General features: G+C 44.9%; 1 protein-coding gene across 1 annotated transcript in view; it reads right to left on the reverse strand.

The window, feature by feature from the left end:
- Positions 1 to 16,074, reverse strand: part of pargl (poly (ADP-ribose) glycohydrolase, like) — a 45,209-nt gene that overhangs the window by 8,906 nt on the left and 20,229 nt on the right. Inside the window, exons 6-15 of the mRNA XM_084160302.1 lie at positions 15,131 to 15,217; positions 7,821 to 7,981; positions 7,626 to 7,705; positions 7,354 to 7,426; positions 7,198 to 7,273; positions 6,458 to 6,605; positions 6,127 to 6,205; positions 5,653 to 5,761; positions 5,418 to 5,526; positions 3,315 to 3,443 (exon numbers count right to left, since the gene is read on the reverse strand). Coding sequence (XP_084016428.1) covers positions 3,315 to 3,443; positions 5,418 to 5,526; positions 5,653 to 5,761; positions 6,127 to 6,205; positions 6,458 to 6,605; positions 7,198 to 7,273; positions 7,354 to 7,426; positions 7,626 to 7,705; positions 7,821 to 7,981; positions 15,131 to 15,217 — 1,051 coding nt within the window. The remainder of the gene's footprint in view (positions 1 to 3,314; positions 3,444 to 5,417; positions 5,527 to 5,652; positions 5,762 to 6,126; positions 6,206 to 6,457; positions 6,606 to 7,197; positions 7,274 to 7,353; positions 7,427 to 7,625; positions 7,706 to 7,820; positions 7,982 to 15,130; positions 15,218 to 16,074) is intronic.

A 16,074-nucleotide genomic window follows, 5' to 3' on the forward strand; every position in this document is an offset into this window, starting at 1 on the left:
TAGAAAACCCTTTTGCCATTATGTTAGCACAGCTGAAAACTGTTGCGCTGATTAAAGAAGCAATAAAACTGGCCTTCTTGAGACTAGTTGATTATCTGGAGCATCAGCAATTGTGGGTTCGATTACAGGCTCAAAATGGCCAGAAACAAATAACTTTCTTCTGAAACTCGTCAGTCTATTCTTGTTCTGAGAAATTAAGGCTATTCCATGCGAGAAATTGCCAAGAAACTGAAGATATCGTACAACGCTGTGTACTACTCCCCTCACAGAACAGCGCAAACTGGCTCTAACCAGAATAGAAAGAGGAGTGGGAGGCCCCGGTGCACAACTGAGCAAGAAGACAAATACATTAGTGTCTAGTTTGAGAAACAGACGCCTCACAGGTCCTCAACTGGCAGCTTCATTACATAGTACCCGCAAAATAGTCTCAACGTCAACAGTGAAAAGGCTACTCCGGGATGCTGACCTTCTAGGCAGAGTTGCAAAGAAAAAGCCATATCTCAGACTGGCCAATAAAAAGAAAATATTAAGATGGGCAAAAGAACACAGACACTGGACTTTTTCACATTTACATAAGTATTCAGACCCTTTACTCAGTACTTTGTTGAAGCACTTTTGGCAGCGATTACGGCCTTGAGTCTTCTTGGGTATGACGCTATAAGCTTGGCACACCTGTATTTGGGGAGTTTCTCCCATTCTTCTCTGTAGATCCTCTCAAGCTCTGTCAGGTTGGATGGGGAGGGTCACTGCACAGCTATTTTTAGGTCTCTCCAGAGATGTTCTATCGGGTTCAAGTCCGGGCTCTGGCTGGGCCACTCAAGGACATTCAGAGACTTGTCCCGAAGCCACTCCTGCGTTGTCTTAGCTGTGTGCTTAGGTTCGTTGTCCTGTTGGAAGGTGAACCTTCGACCCAGTCTGAGGTCCTGAGAGCTCTAGAGCAGGTTCTCTGTACTTTGCTCCATTCATCTTTCCCTCGATCCTGACTAGTCTCCCAGTCCCTGCCGCTGAAAAACATTCCCACAGCATGATGCTACCACCACCATGCTTCACCGTAGAGATGGTGCCAGGTTTCCTCCAGATGTGACGCGTGGCATTCAGGCCAAAGAGTTCAATCTTGGTTTCATCAGACCAGAGAATCTTGTTTCTCATGGCATGAGAGTCATTTAGGTGCCTTTTGGCAAACTCCAAGCAGACTGTCATGTGCCTTTTACTAAGGAGTGGCTTCCGTCTGGCCACTCTACCATAAAGGCCTGATTGGTGGAGTGCTGCAGAGATGGTTGTCCTTCTGGAAGGTTCTCCCATCTCCACAGAGGAACTCTGGAGCTCTGTCAGAGTGACCATCAGGTTCTTGGTCACCTCCCTGACCAAGGCCATTCTCCCCCGATTGCTAAGTTTGGCTGAGTGGCAAGCTCTAGGAAGAGTCTTGGTGGTTCCAAACTTCTTCCATTTAAGAATGATGGAGGCCACTGTGTTCTTGGGAACCTTCAATGCTGCAGACATTTTTTAGTACCCTTCCCCAGATCTGTGCCTTGACACAATCCTGGTTCGGAGCTCTACGGATAATTCCTTCGACCTCATGGCTTGTTTTCTGCTCTGATATGCACTGTCAACTGTGGGACCTTATATAGACAGGTGTGTGCCTTTCCAAATCAGGTCCAATCAATGTAATTTATCACAGGTGGACTCCAAGTTGTAGAAACATCTCAAGGATGATCAATGGAAACAGGATGCACCCGAGCTCAATTTCGAGTCTCATAGCAAAGGGTCTGAATACTTACGTAAATACGTTTTTTCTGTTTTTTGTTTATTTTTATAAATGTGCACAACAATAAAATACAACCTGTTTTCGCTTTGTCATTATGGCGTATTGTGTGTAGACCAATGAGAAAAAATAAAAAACAATTTAATCAATTTTAGAATAAGGCTGTAACGTAACAAAATGTGGAAAAAGTCAAGGGGTCTGAATACTTTCCGAATGGACTGTAGTTCTGTGTCTACTATCTATGGTAACTCACCCACTGTAGTTCTGTGTGTACTAACTCACCCACTGTAGTTCTGTGTGTATCAGAGTATGTGAGCGGAGCGGAGCTTGAGCGAGGTGCGGAGCATGCCCAATTTGACTGGTGCGCGGAGTGAGATTCCCAAAGACAGGAGCGTCTGCCTTCTCGCCCGATCCAATTTCGCTCCAGTAGTGTTCACTTTAGAGCTCCGGGAATGCCCGGCCCAGCATGCATTTCTAGTCTACTTGTGTGCTGCTATAGCCCCTTGCTTTAGCTAGTGTCATGGAGTTCACTAAATATTTTCATAAAGAAACTGATAAAACACCCAGGTGCAAAATCAAAGGGACTTACAAAGATGAGGAGGACCAAGAGCAAGAGAGGGAGTGATGTGATGTAGTGTCCATAACTAAATAATCATTGTGGAATCTGAAAGGACACATATCCCAAATGCATGATGGTGTACTTACTACGTGCACATGCTAAAATAAAGGAATGAGGTGGGTAGATAACTAAGTGTCATTGTAGGAAAGCATTTATAAACAAAAAATCTGATCTCATAAAAAAATAAAAAATAAAATTGTTCTGGCATATTCCCACTTTCAAGGAGCTTTCCGTTTTGCCTGGCCTGTTCTCCGGACACCAACGCATGAGCCTGAAGCCACAGACCGGCCGAACTCGTGTTTCTAAAAATAAATTCAAAGGCATCACTGAGGCATCACTGAGTCTAATGAGGCATTTTTCATTTAATTTGTTTTTAATTCTAAGTAAGTCACAGCCTATATGAGCAATTTATAGAGTATAATGATTTAATACAACAAAATGTTGTTTAAATGCTGAGCGCTTTATGTCACTACCAGCCTGGTGTTGCACTCATAAATGCTTCACAATGTATTTCTTTGTAGGCTATAGCCTTGATAGAATTGAAATAATAATATAGCCTAAATAATTCATTTTCGTTCCTTCTTAGGCTCCCTGTCTGGCTCCTGACCGATTTCGTGTTTATATGCTGTTTAATACGCCTATTTGAAATGATGAGCGCTTCTTACGTTCACCATTTCACGTTTATTAAAATACTTTTCATTCAAATCATATGGTTTGGTTTCAATACTTCAAAACCAAATGGTAGGTCCAAGTAGTCACAAGAATTGATGGGTGGAGCGAATTTGGAGTGGCAGTTTTTTTTCCTGTGCGCACAGAGCAGTTTTTAGCAGAGCAGTTGGAAAGGTGGTGGCGCGTTCAATCAGTGCGCAAGCACCGCTCCCGGATTTCAGACTGCTCAACTTAGCTCACATACTTTGGTGTGTACTAACTCACCCACTGAAGTTCTTTGTGTGACCAGTAGTTGGTGCATGTTCTGCAGCTCTCTCTCCAAACTGAAGTTCTTGAAGGTGACGAAGGCCACGCCTCTCTGAACCCTGGCTGCAGCCATCAGCTGGATCAGAGCTGGGAGGGGAAAAACAACCAATCAGATCACAGAGTCATTTTCTGTGAATTTTCAGAGTGGGTCTACAGTGCCTTGCAAAAGTATTCATCCCCCTTGGCGTTTTTCCTATTTTGTTGCATTACAACCTGTAATTTAAATTGATTTTTATTTGGATTTCATTTAATGGACATACACAAAATAGTCCAAATTGGTGAAGTGAAATGAAAAAAATAACTTGTTTCAAAAAATTCTAAAAAATAAATAACGGAAAAGTGGTACGTGCATATGTATTCACCCCCTTTGCTATGAAGCCCCTAAATAAGATCTGGTGCAACCAATTACCTTCAGAAGTCACACCATTTGTTAAATAAAGTCCACCTGTGTGCAATCTAAGTGTCACATGATCTGTCACATGATCTCAGTATATATACACTTGTTCTGAAAGGCCCCAGAGTCTGAAACAACACTAAGCGGCACCATGAAGACCAAGGAGCTCTCCAAACAGGTCAGGGTCAAAGTTGTGGAGAAGTACAGATCAGGGTTGGGTTATAAAAAAATATCAGAAACTTTGAACATCCCACGGAGCACCATTAAATCTACAGGGGCCTCCTGTAGCTCAGTTGGTAGAGCATGGCGCTTGCAACGCCAGGGTTGTGGGTTCGATTCCCCCGGGGGGCCAGTATGAAGAATGTATGCACTCACTAACTGTAAGTCGCTCTGGATAATAGCGTCTGCTAAATGACTAAAATGTATAAAAAAATTGAAAGAATATGGCACCACAACAAACCTGCCAAGAGAGGGCCGCCCACCAAAACTCACGGACCAGGCAAGGAGGACATTAATCAGAGAGGCAACAAAGAGACCAAAGATAACCCTTAAGGAGCTGCAAAGCTCCACAGCAGAGATTGGAGTATCTGTCCATAGGACCACTTTAAACCGTACAATCCACAGAGCTGGGCTTTACGGAAGAGTGGCCAGAAAAAAATAAGCAAACAGGTTTGGTGTTCGCCAAAAGGCATGTGGGAGACTCCCCAAACATATGGAAGAAGGTACTCTAGTCAGATGAGACTAAAATTGAGCTTTTTGGCCATCAAGGAAAACGCTATGTCTGGCGCAAACCCAACCCCTCTCATCACCCCGAGAACACCAGCCCCTCAGTGAAACATGGTGGTGGCAGCATCATGCTGTGGGCATGTTTTTCATCGTCAGGGACTGGGAAACTGGTCAGAATTGAAGGAATGATGGATGGCGCTAAATACAGGGAAATTCTTGAGGGAAACCTGTTTCAGTCTTCCAGAGATTTGAGACTGGGACAGAGGTTCACCTTCCAGCATACTGCTAAAGCAACACTCGAGTGGTTTAAGGGGAAACATTTAAATGTCTTGGAATGGCCTAGTCAAAGCCCAGACTTCAATCCAATTGAGAATATGTGGTATGACTTAAAGATTGCTTTACACCAGCGGAACCCATCCAACTTGAAGGAGCTGGAGCAGTTTTGCCTTGAAGAATGGGCAAAAATCCCAGTGGCTAGATGTGCCAAGCTTATAGAGACATTCCCCAAGAGACTTGCAACTGTAATTGCTGCAAAAGGTGGCTCTACAAAGTATTGATTTGGGGGGGGTGAATAGTTATGCACGCTCAAGTTGTCTGTTTTCTTGTCTTATTTCTTGATTGTTTCACAATAAAAAATATTTTGCATCTTCAAAGCGGTAGGCATGTTGTGTAAATCAAATGATACAAACCCCCCAAAAATCCATTTTAATTCCAGGTTGTAAGGCAACAAAATAAGAAAAATGCCAATGGGGGTGAATACTTTCGCAAGCCACTGTATGTGGAATATCCTGTGGGTAGAGTTGAGTTAGTCAAATGAAATCAAATGTTATTGGTCACATACACATATTTAGCAGATGTTATTGCGGGTGTAGCGAAATGCTTGTAAACAAGTGTCAGAAGTGTTTGGGGGGTTAGGAGCCAGGGTCAACAGTTAGGGCTACCTTTAAGTTTGGGGTCTCCATTGAAGGCTCCGCAGCCCCAGTTGCCCGTGGCGATGTCAGGAAGGAGGTCTGGGTGAGTGTTGTCACCTGCCTTAAAGCCACAGTACGCCTGAGGGAGGATATCACAGGAGACCACCGACATCAGATTTATCTCCAGCCCTGCTCTAGCTAGCACACCTGATTCTACTAATCAGCTGCAGTCTGTCCCCTACAGGAGAGGAGGGTTGTCTCTCACCTTGTTGAGTTCCCTGGTGACCTGTCTCATGTTGTACTGTTCTCTCTGGTGTCTGAAGTGGAGAGCATCCATGGCTACAATCTGCCTGTGTAGCCTCTGCCATTCATCCCTGCAAACACAGGCAGCGCAATCAGGGATTTTAGTGAGTGTGAGTGTGTGTACCAGAAGTCCCCACAAGAATAGTAAACAAACAAACATTTGACCAACTGGGGACATTTTGTTGGTCCCCACAAGGTCAAATGCTGTTTCTAGGGGGTTTAGGGTTAAGGTTAGAATTAGTGTTAGGGTTAGAATTAGGTTTAGGGTTAGGAGCTAGGGTTAGTTTTAGGGTTAGGAGCTAGGGTTAGGTTGAGTTAGGTTTTTGGGTTAAGGTTAGGGTTAGGGTACGGGTTAGGGAAAATAGGATTTTGAATGGGACTGAACTGCATGTCCCCACAAGGTTAGCTGCACAAGACTGTGTGTGTGTGTGCTCACCTCTCAATGTTGTCTTTGTGAGGCCCTTTCCACTGAAAAGTGTCGCTGTAGCCACTGTACTGACTGAACTGTTGAGAGCCTACAGAGAGAGAGAGAGAGAGAGAGAGAGAGAGAGAGAGAGAGAGAGAGAGAGAGAGAGAGAGAGAGAGAGAGAGAGAGAGAGAGAGAGAGAGAGAGAGAGAGAGAGAGAGAGAGAGAGAGAGAGAGAGAGAGGAGAGAGAGCGAGTGCGAGAGCGAGAGAGAGAGAGGGAAGATGTGACGGAGGGAAATGGAGAGGGGGAGAGATATAAAGGGTGGTAGGTATAACCTGTGATCAATCACACACACACACCTGTGATGAAGAGACACTCGTTGTCTCCTAGTCTCTCAGTGAAGAGTCGAGATACGATGAGTTCTGGGTTCATCAGGAACAGAATCTCCTCTTGAACCAGACCTGAGCCCAACACTCCACCTCCTATCATGTTACAGGCAAAGTCCACCTGCAACACACACACATTTAGCGTTACACACTCACACACACACCAGAGCCATATATTTACACCTGCAACACACAAGCACATTGTTACACAGAGCGTTACACACACACACACCAGAGCCATATATTTACACCTGCAACACAAAAGCACAGTGTTACACACAGCGTTACACACACACACACCAGAGCCATATATTTACACCTGCAACACACAAGCACAGTGTTACACACAGCGTTACACACACACGCCAGAGCCATATATTTACACCTGCAACACACACACACATTTAGCATTACACACTCACACACACACACACACACCAGAGCCATATATTTACACCTGCAACACACAAGCACATTGTTACACAGAGCGTTACACACACACACACCAGAGCCATATATTTACACCTGCAACACACAAGCACAGTGTTACACACAGCGTTACACACACACACCAGAGCCATATATTTACACCTGCAACACACACATACAGTGTTACACACACACACACACACCAGAGCCATATAAATACACCTGCAACACACACACACACACACAAACACACACACACACACAAGCCTGGAGCTGTCACCAACCTGTAGCATCCCTGTTCCCTGTTCCTCTATGCAGCCTGCTGAGGTGACGTGGAGTTTAGCAACAGTCTCCTTACAACTGACACAGAGAAAGACAAGAGGGGACATATTAAGTTGGTCTGTGTGTGTGTGTGTGTGTGTGTGTGTGTGTGTATGTACCTCCTCCAGTTGGGCATGTCTCTGTCGCTGATGTAGCGCCTCTCAAAGGTCACAAGTCCACTGGGCTTGGTCGCTGTCATGACAACAACAAGGGTCAAAGCTCAGGTAAACCTGGTTCCCACAGCAACTATTATCAGAGGGTATTCCTCATCTACACTCATCAGACTATGTCTTAAATAGGTTCCTGTAACCTACATAGTACCCTAAAGTACACTACAGTACTTGTATTCCAGTCATTATAGTGACTATAGTAGTGTGTGGTAGTAACTTACCTTGGTCTGTGACAGTGTGGAAGTAATGAAGGATGGCTCTCAGCTTCTCTCTCTTCCTCTCAGACCACTTTCCAAACAGACTGACAACACAGAGAGATACAGTGGTCACATGTTATCATCTGTTGAAGTTGGAATACTTAGTGTTTGTCTCTATGTGTGTGGGTCCTCAGTGGAGTTTGTTGTGTGTATTCTGACCTGTTAAAGTTGATGGTGGGGTAGTTGTTGTACTCTGCTCTGGGGTTGGGGGAGTTGCGGTGGGGGAAGGTGCAGTAGAAGGCATTGGCCAGCAGACAAGCTATCTGACTCTGGGACAACGTGATGGAATGAGTCTGGCCTCTCTGGAGCAGGGGAATGGCCTACACACAGTTAGACACACACACAGACAGACAGACAGACAAACACACACATACAGTACCTTTACAAACTGTACCCTACATAGTACACTACCTCTGAACCCTTCACATTGCAGACTTTGAACTGATCGTAATTTTAGGTTGGCTAATTAACTTTTCAAGCTTATTATATGAGCTTACTCAGAAACACTTTAATTAACTAGTATAGGCCTATTATTTATTTATTTTATCTCATACTTTTATAGCCTACTGGGGCGAGTGACTCTTTGAACTTACAATGGCTAGCCCCAAGTCGTTATATTTTTTTATTGTGCTTTATGCTATTTGCCTCATGACTCCTGTGTGCTTTGTTGACTATGAACTTGCTTGTTTACCCGACCGTGGGCCAGACTATGTTTGTTCCCACACTCGAGACTCTGACTCTCTATTGGTTACACAGAGTCTTGGCCTCCCATCCTATTCTAACCACCTCTCGCCGGCTTTTATTCATGTTACCTGATGAAATTGCTGTACAATATGATCTTGTTGCCATCTGATGCACATTCAAATGTAAAAAAAACAACAACAAAAAACACTGCAGAGCTCTCCCTGTCCTCTGCCATTCCCTGATTGTATTACTGCTGATGATATCTGGAAATGTGCATGTACACCCTGGCCCATCTACTGTTACTAGCCCCAATTCTGACTGATATCTGCTTCAATGATTTATGCTTTCGTCAAATCCTGGGTTTTCTGCACGTTAACACTAGAAGCTTATTACCTCAAATGTATCAATTGAAAGTGTGGGTTCACAGCTCCAATCCAGATGTGTTGGTCATTACTGAGACCTGGTTAAGAAAGAGTGTTTTGAACACTGATTTTAACCTTTCTGGTTATAACCTTTTTCTTCCAAAGGTGGTGGAGTGGCAATATTTACCAAGGAACACCTTCAGTGCTCGGTTATCTCCACCAAGTCTGTCCCCAAACAATTTGATTTGCTGGATTTAAGCATTAAACTTTCAAATAACTCTTTGTTGACTGTTTCTGGGTGTTATCATACACCATCAGCAATGTCCTGTACCCTTACCTGTCCTAAGCTCTCTCCTGGACCCTTACACTAAGTCTGAATTTGTCCTGCTAGGTGACCTAAACTGGGACATGCTTAAACCACCTGACCAAGTCCTAAAGCAATGGGACTCCCTAAATCTTTACATTTACATTACATTTATGTCATTTAGCAGACGCTCTTATCCAGAGCGACTTACAAATTCGTGCATTCACCTTATGATAGCCAGTGGGACAACCACTTTACAATTTTTTAAGATATTTTGTATTTAATTTTTAGAGTATATTTTTAATTTTCAATTGTTTTATAAATATATATTATTATTTTAATTTTTTATTTGTAATTGTTTTATTATATTTTTGTGGGGGTGTGGTGGGTGGGGGGGCGGGGGGGGGGGGGGGGGTAGAAGGATTACTTTTATCCTATCCCAGGTATTCCTTAAAGAGGTAGGGTTTCAAGTGTCTCCGGAAGGTGGTCAGTGACTCCGCTATCCTGGCGTCGTGAGGGAGCTTGTTCCACCATTGGGGTGCCAGAGCAGCGAACAGTTTTGACTGGGCTGAGCGGGAACTGTGCTTCCGCAGAGGTAAGGGGACCAGCAGGCCAGAGGTGGAAGAACGCAATGCCCTCGTTTAGGTGTAGGGACTGATCAGAGCCTGAAGGTAAGGAGGTGCCGTTCCCCTCACAGCTCCGTAGGCAAGCACCATGGTCTTGTAGCAGATGCGAGCTTCAACTGGAAGCCAGTGGAGTGTGCGGAGGAGCGGGGTGACGTGAGAGAACTTGGGAAGGTTGAACACCAGACGGGCTGCAGCGTTCTGGATGAGTTGTAGGGGTTTAATGGCACAGGCAGGGAGCCCAGCCAACAGCGAGTTGCAGTAATCCAGACGGGAGATGACAAGTGCCTGGATTAGGACCTGTGCCGCTTCCTGTGTAAGGTAGGGTCATACTCTGCGAATGTTGTAGAGCATGAACCTACAGGATCGGGTCACCACTTTGATGTTAGCGGAGAACGACAGGGTGTTGTCCAGGGTCGCGCCAAGGTTCTTTGCACTCTGGGAGGAGGACACAACGGAGTTGTCAACCGTGATGGCGAGATCATGGAGCGGGCAGTCCTTCCCCGGGAGGAAGAGCAGCTCCAACTTGCCGAGGTTCAGCTTGAGGTGGTGATCCGACATCCACACTGATATGTCTGCCAGACATGCAGAGATGCGATTCGCCACCTGGTTATCAGAAGGGGGAAAGGAGAAAATGAATTGTGTGTCGTCTGCGTAGCAATGATAGGAGAGACCATGTGAGGATATGACAGAGCCAAGTGACTTGGTTTATAGAGAGAATATGAGAGGGCCTAGAACTGAGCCCTGAGGGACACCAGTGGTGAGAGCACGTGGTGCGGAGACAGATTCTCGCCACGCCACCTGGTAGGAGCGACCTGTCAGGTAGGACGCAATCGAAGAGTGAGCAGCGCCGGAGATGCCCAACTCAGAGAGGGTGGAGAGGAGGATCTGATGGTTCACAGGCAGCAGATAGGTCTAGAAGGATGAGAGCAGAGGAGAGAGAGAGTTAGCTTTAGCAGTGAGGAGAGCCTCCGTGACACAGAGAAGAGCAGTCTCAGTTGAATGACCAGTCTTGAAACCTGACTGGTTTGGATCAAGAAGGTCATTCTGAGAGAGATAGCAGGAGAGTTGGCTAAAGACGGCATGCTCAAGAGTTTTGGAGAGAAAAGAAAGAAGGGATACTGGTCTGTAGTTGTTGACATTGGAGGGATCGAGTGTAGGTTTTTTGAGGAGGGGTGCAACTCTCGCTTTTTTGAAGATGGAAGGGACATAGCCAGCGGACAAGAACGAGTTGATGAGCGAGGTGAGGTAAGGAAGAAGGTCTCCGGAAATGGTCTGGAGAAGAGAGGAGGGGATAGGGTCAAGCGGGCAGGTTGTTGGGCGGCCGGCCGTCATAAGTCACAAGATTTCATCTGGAGAGAGAGGGGAGAAAGAAGTCAAAGCATAGGGTAGGGCAGTGTGAGCAGGACCAGCGGTGTCATTTGACTTAATAAATGAGGATCGGATGTCATCAACCTTCTTTTCAAAATGGTTGACAAAGTAATCCACAGAGAGGGAAGAGGGAGGGGGAGGAGGAGGAGGAGGATTCAGCAGGGAGGAGAAGGTGGCAAAGAGCTTCCTAGGGTTAGAGGCAGAGGCTTGAAATTTAGAGTGGTAGAAAGTGGCTTTAGCAGCAGAAACGGAGGAAGAGAATGTAGAGAGGAGGGAGTGGAAAGATTACAGGTCCGCAGGGAGTCTAGTTTTCCTCCATTTCCGCAATGAATCGTCAAGCCACGGAGCAGGAGGGGAGGACCGAGCCGGCTGGGAGGATAGGGGACATAGAGAGTCAAAAGATTCAGAGAGGGAGGAGAGGAGGGTTGAGGAGGCAGAATCAGGAGATTGGAGGGAGAAGGATTTAGCAGAGGGAAGAGATGATAGGATGGAAGAGGAGAGAGTAGCGGGAGAGAGAGATCGAAGGTTGCGACGGCACATTACCATCTGAGTAGGGGCAGAGTGAGTAGTATTGGAGGAGAGCGAGAGAGAAAAGGATATGAAGTAGTGGTCGGAGACTTGGAGGGGAGTTGCAGTGAGATTAGTAGAAGAACAGCATCTAGTAAAGATGAGGTCAAGCGTATTGCCTGCCTTGTGAGTAGGGGGGACGGTGTGAGGGTGAGGTCAAAAGAGGAAAGGAGTGGAAAGAAGGAGGCAGAGAGAAATGAGTCAAAGGCAGACGTAGGGAGGTTAAAGTCACCCAGAACTGTGAGGGGTGAGCCATCCTCAGGAAAGGAACTTATCAAGGCGTCAAGCTCATTGATGAACTCTCCAAGGGAACCTGGAGGGCGATAAATGACAAGGATGTTAAGCTTGAATGGGCTAGTGACTGTGACAGCATGGAATTCCAATGAGGAGCTAGACAGATGGGTCAGGGGGAAAAGAGAGAATGTCCACTTGGGAGAGATGAGGATTCCTGTGCCACCGCCGCGCTGACCAGATGCTCTCGGGGTATGCGAGAACACATGATCAGACGAGGAAAGAGCAGTAGGAGTAGCAGTGTTTTCTGTGGTAATGTTTCCGTCAGCGCCAAGAAGTCGAGGGACTGGAGGGTAGCATAGGCTGAGATTAACTCTGCCTTGTTGGCCGCAGAACGGCAGTTCCAGAGGCTGCCGGAGACCTGGAACTCCACGTGGGTCGTGCGCGCAGGGACCACCAGATTAGAGTGGCAGCAGCCACGCCGTGTGAAGCGTTTGTATGGCCTGTGCGGAGAGGAGAGAACAGGGATAGACAGACACATAGTTGACAGAGTACAGAAAAGGCTACAATAATGCAAAGGAGATCGGAATGAAATTAACTAAGCATCTGGGAAAGCGAGAGAGCAGGGCCTCCCTCACGTTTCACTGAAACACTCAAATATAACTCTCTTTCTCAGTTTATTACCAATCCCACAAGGTATGACTCCAAACACCCAGAAAAGGCTACTCTCCTTGATGTTATCCTCACAAATAATCCTGATAGGTATCAGTCTGGTGTTTTCTGTAATGACCTTAGTGATCACTGTTTTATAGCCTGTGTTCGTAATGGCTGCTCAGTGAAACGATCTGTCCTGATTTGTCATAGACACTTGCTAAAAAACGTTAATGAGCAAGCCTTCCTTCATGACCTAGCCTCTGTAAATTGGTATAGAATCAGCTTGATCCCCTCTGTCGAAGACACTTGGACCTTCTTTTTTGATATTTTTAGTGGTATTTTTAACAAACACGCCCCCATAAAGATAATTAAAAACAGGTTCAGCCCCTGGTTCGACTGTGATCTGGCAGAGTTACTCCACCTCAAGAATGTCCTTTAATGTTGATGATGTGGTTGTTACTGACAAGGAGCACATGGCTGAGCTCTTTAATCACCACTTCATTAAGTCAGGATTCCTATATGCTCAGCCATGCCTCCTTGCCTGTCCAACATTTCCTCATCTCCCACTCCTTCCGATGCTCCTCCCTCTTTTTCCCCTGCCCTGCTACAAAGTTTCTCTCTGCAGGTGGTCACTGAGTCTTAGGTGCTAAAGGAGCTCCTTAAACTTCACCCCAAAAAAACATCTGGATCAGATGGTTTAGATCCTTTCTTCTTTAAGGTTTCAGCCCCTATCATATCTCTGACCTTTTTAACCTGTCTCTCCTCTATGGGGAGGTTCCCATTGCTTGGAGGGCAGCCACTGTGCGTCCTTTATTTAAAGGGGGAGATCAAGCTGATCCTAACTGTTATAGGCCAATTTCTATTTTGCCCTGTTTATCAAAATGTTGGAAAAACGTGTCAATAATCAACTGACTGGCTTTCTTGATGTCTATAGTATTCTCTCTGGTATGCAATCTGGTTTCCACTCAGGTTATGGATGTGTCACTGCAACCTTAAAGGTCATAAATGATGTCACCATTGCCCTTGATTCCAAGCAATGTTGTGCTGCTATTTTTATTGACATGGCCAAAGCTTTTGATATGGTAGACCATTCCATTCTTGTGGGCCAGCTAAGGACTATTGGTGTCTCTGAGGGGTCTTTGGCCTGGATTGCTAACTGCCTCTCTCAAAAAGTGCAGTGTATAAAGTCAGAACATCTGCTGTCTCAGCCACTGCCTGTCACCAACGGAGTACCCCAAGGCTCAATCCTAGGCCCCACGCTATTCTCAATTCACATCAACAACATAGCTCAGGCAGTAGGACGCTCTCTCATCTATTTATATGCAGATGATACAGTCTTATAATCAGCTGGCCCCTACCCGGATTTTGGGTTAAATGCTCTACAACAAAGCTTTCTTAATGTCCAACAAGCTTTCTCAGCCCTTAACCTTGTTCTGAACACCTCCAAAACAAAGGTAATGTGGTTTGGTAAGAAGAATGCACTTCTCCCCACCAGTGTGATTACTACCTCTGAGGGTTTAGAGTTTGAGGTAGTCACCTCATACAAGTACTTGGGAGTATGGCTAGACATTACACTGTCCTTCTCTCAGCACATATCAAAGCTGCAGGCTAAGGTTAAATCTAGACTTGGTTTCCTCTATCGTAATCGCTCCTCTTTCACCCCAGCTGCCACACTAACCCTGATTCAGATGACCATCCTACCCCATGCTAGATTACGGAGACGTAATTTATAGATCGGCAGGTAAGGGTGCTCTCGAGTGGCTAGATGTTCTTTACCATTCAGCCATCAGATTTGCTACCAATGTTCCTTACAGGACACATCACTGCACTATATACTCCTCTGTAAACTGGTCATCTCTGTATACCCGTCGAAAGACCCACTGGTTGATGCTTATTTATAAAACCCTCTTAGGCTTCACTATCTGAGATACCTACTGCTGCCCTCATCCTCCACATACAAAACCCGTTCTGCCAGTCACATTCTGTTTAAGGTCCCCAAAGCACACACATCCCTGGGTCGCTCTTCTTTTCAGTTCGCTGCAGCCAACGACTGGAACAAGCTGCAAAAAACACTCAAACTGGACAGTTTTATCTCTATCTCTACATTGAAAGACTCAATCATGGACACTCTTACTGACAGTTGTGGCTGTTTCGCGTGATGTATTGTTGTCTCTACCTTCTTGCCCTTTGTGCTGTTGTCTGTGAACAATAATGTTTGTACCATGTTTTGTGCTGTTACCATGTTGTGCTGCTGCCGTGTTGTGTTACTACCATGTTGTTGTCATGTTGTGTTGCTACCATGCTGTTGTTATGTTGTGTTGCTACCATGCTGTGTCATGTGTTGCTGACATGCTATGTTGTTGTCTTAGGTCTCTCTTTATGTAGTGTTGTGGTGTCTCTCTTGTCGTGATGTGTGTTTTGTCCTATATTTTCATTTTGAATCCCAGCCGCCGTCCCCGCAGGAGGCCTTTTGCCTTTTGGTAGGCCATCATTGTAAATAAGAATTTGTTCTTAAATGACTAGTTAAATGGTTAAATAAAATAAATAAATGGTGCACTTCCTCTGTACTCTAGTGCACTACCTCTGTACCCTACATAGTACACTTCCTCTGTACTATAGTGCACTATTTCTGTAGCCTACATAGTGTACATCATTCAGTTCCTATGTTGTTACCTTCTTGATATGCTGAGGCAGTCTGGAGGCCAGCTCTGCTATCTTAGGAAAAACAGACGTGTAGTAGTTCTCTTCTTTAGGTGCTTTCTAGAGGAGAGAGGGAGAGGAGAATATATATCATTATAAACTAGAGAAGAGAGGGAGAGGAGAATATATATCATTATAAACTAGAGGAGCGTGGGAGAGGAGAATATATATAATTATAAACTAGAGGAGAGAGGGAGAGGAGAATATATATCATTATAAACTAGAGGAGAGAGGGAGAGGAGAATATATATCATTATAAACTAGAGGAGAGAGGGAGAGGAGAATATATATCATTATAAACTAGAGGAGAGTGGGAGAGGAGAATATATATCATTATAAACTAAAGGAGAGAGGGAGAGGAGAATATATATCATTATAAACTAGAGGAGAGAGGGAGAGGAGAATATATATCATTATAAACTAGAGGAGAGAGGGAGAGGAGAATATATATCATTATAAACTAGAGGAGAGAGGGAGAGGAGAATATATATCATTATAAACTAGAGGAGAGAGGGAGAGGAGAATATATATCATTATAAACTAGAGGAGAGAGGGAGAGGAGAATATATATCATTATAAACTAGAGGTGAGAGGGAGAGGAGAATATATATCATTATAAACTAGAGGGAGAGGAGAATATATATCATTATAAACTAGAGGAGAGAGGGAGAGGAGAATATATATCATTATAAACTAGAGGAGAGAGGGAGAGGAGAATATATATCATTATAAACTAGAGGAGAGAGGGAGAGGAGAATATATATCATTATAAACTAGAGGAGAGAGGGAGAGGAGAATATATATCATTATAAACTAGAGGGGAGAGGGAGAGGAGAATATATATCATTATAAACTAGAGGAGAGAGGGAGAGGAGAATATATATCATTATAAACTAGAGGAGAGAGGGAGAGGATAA

Source organism: Coregonus lavaretus (assembly GCF_964263955.1).
Source record: "Coregonus lavaretus genome assembly, chromosome: 4".
Lineage (NCBI taxonomy): Eukaryota > Metazoa > Chordata > Actinopteri > Salmoniformes > Salmonidae > Coregonus > Coregonus lavaretus.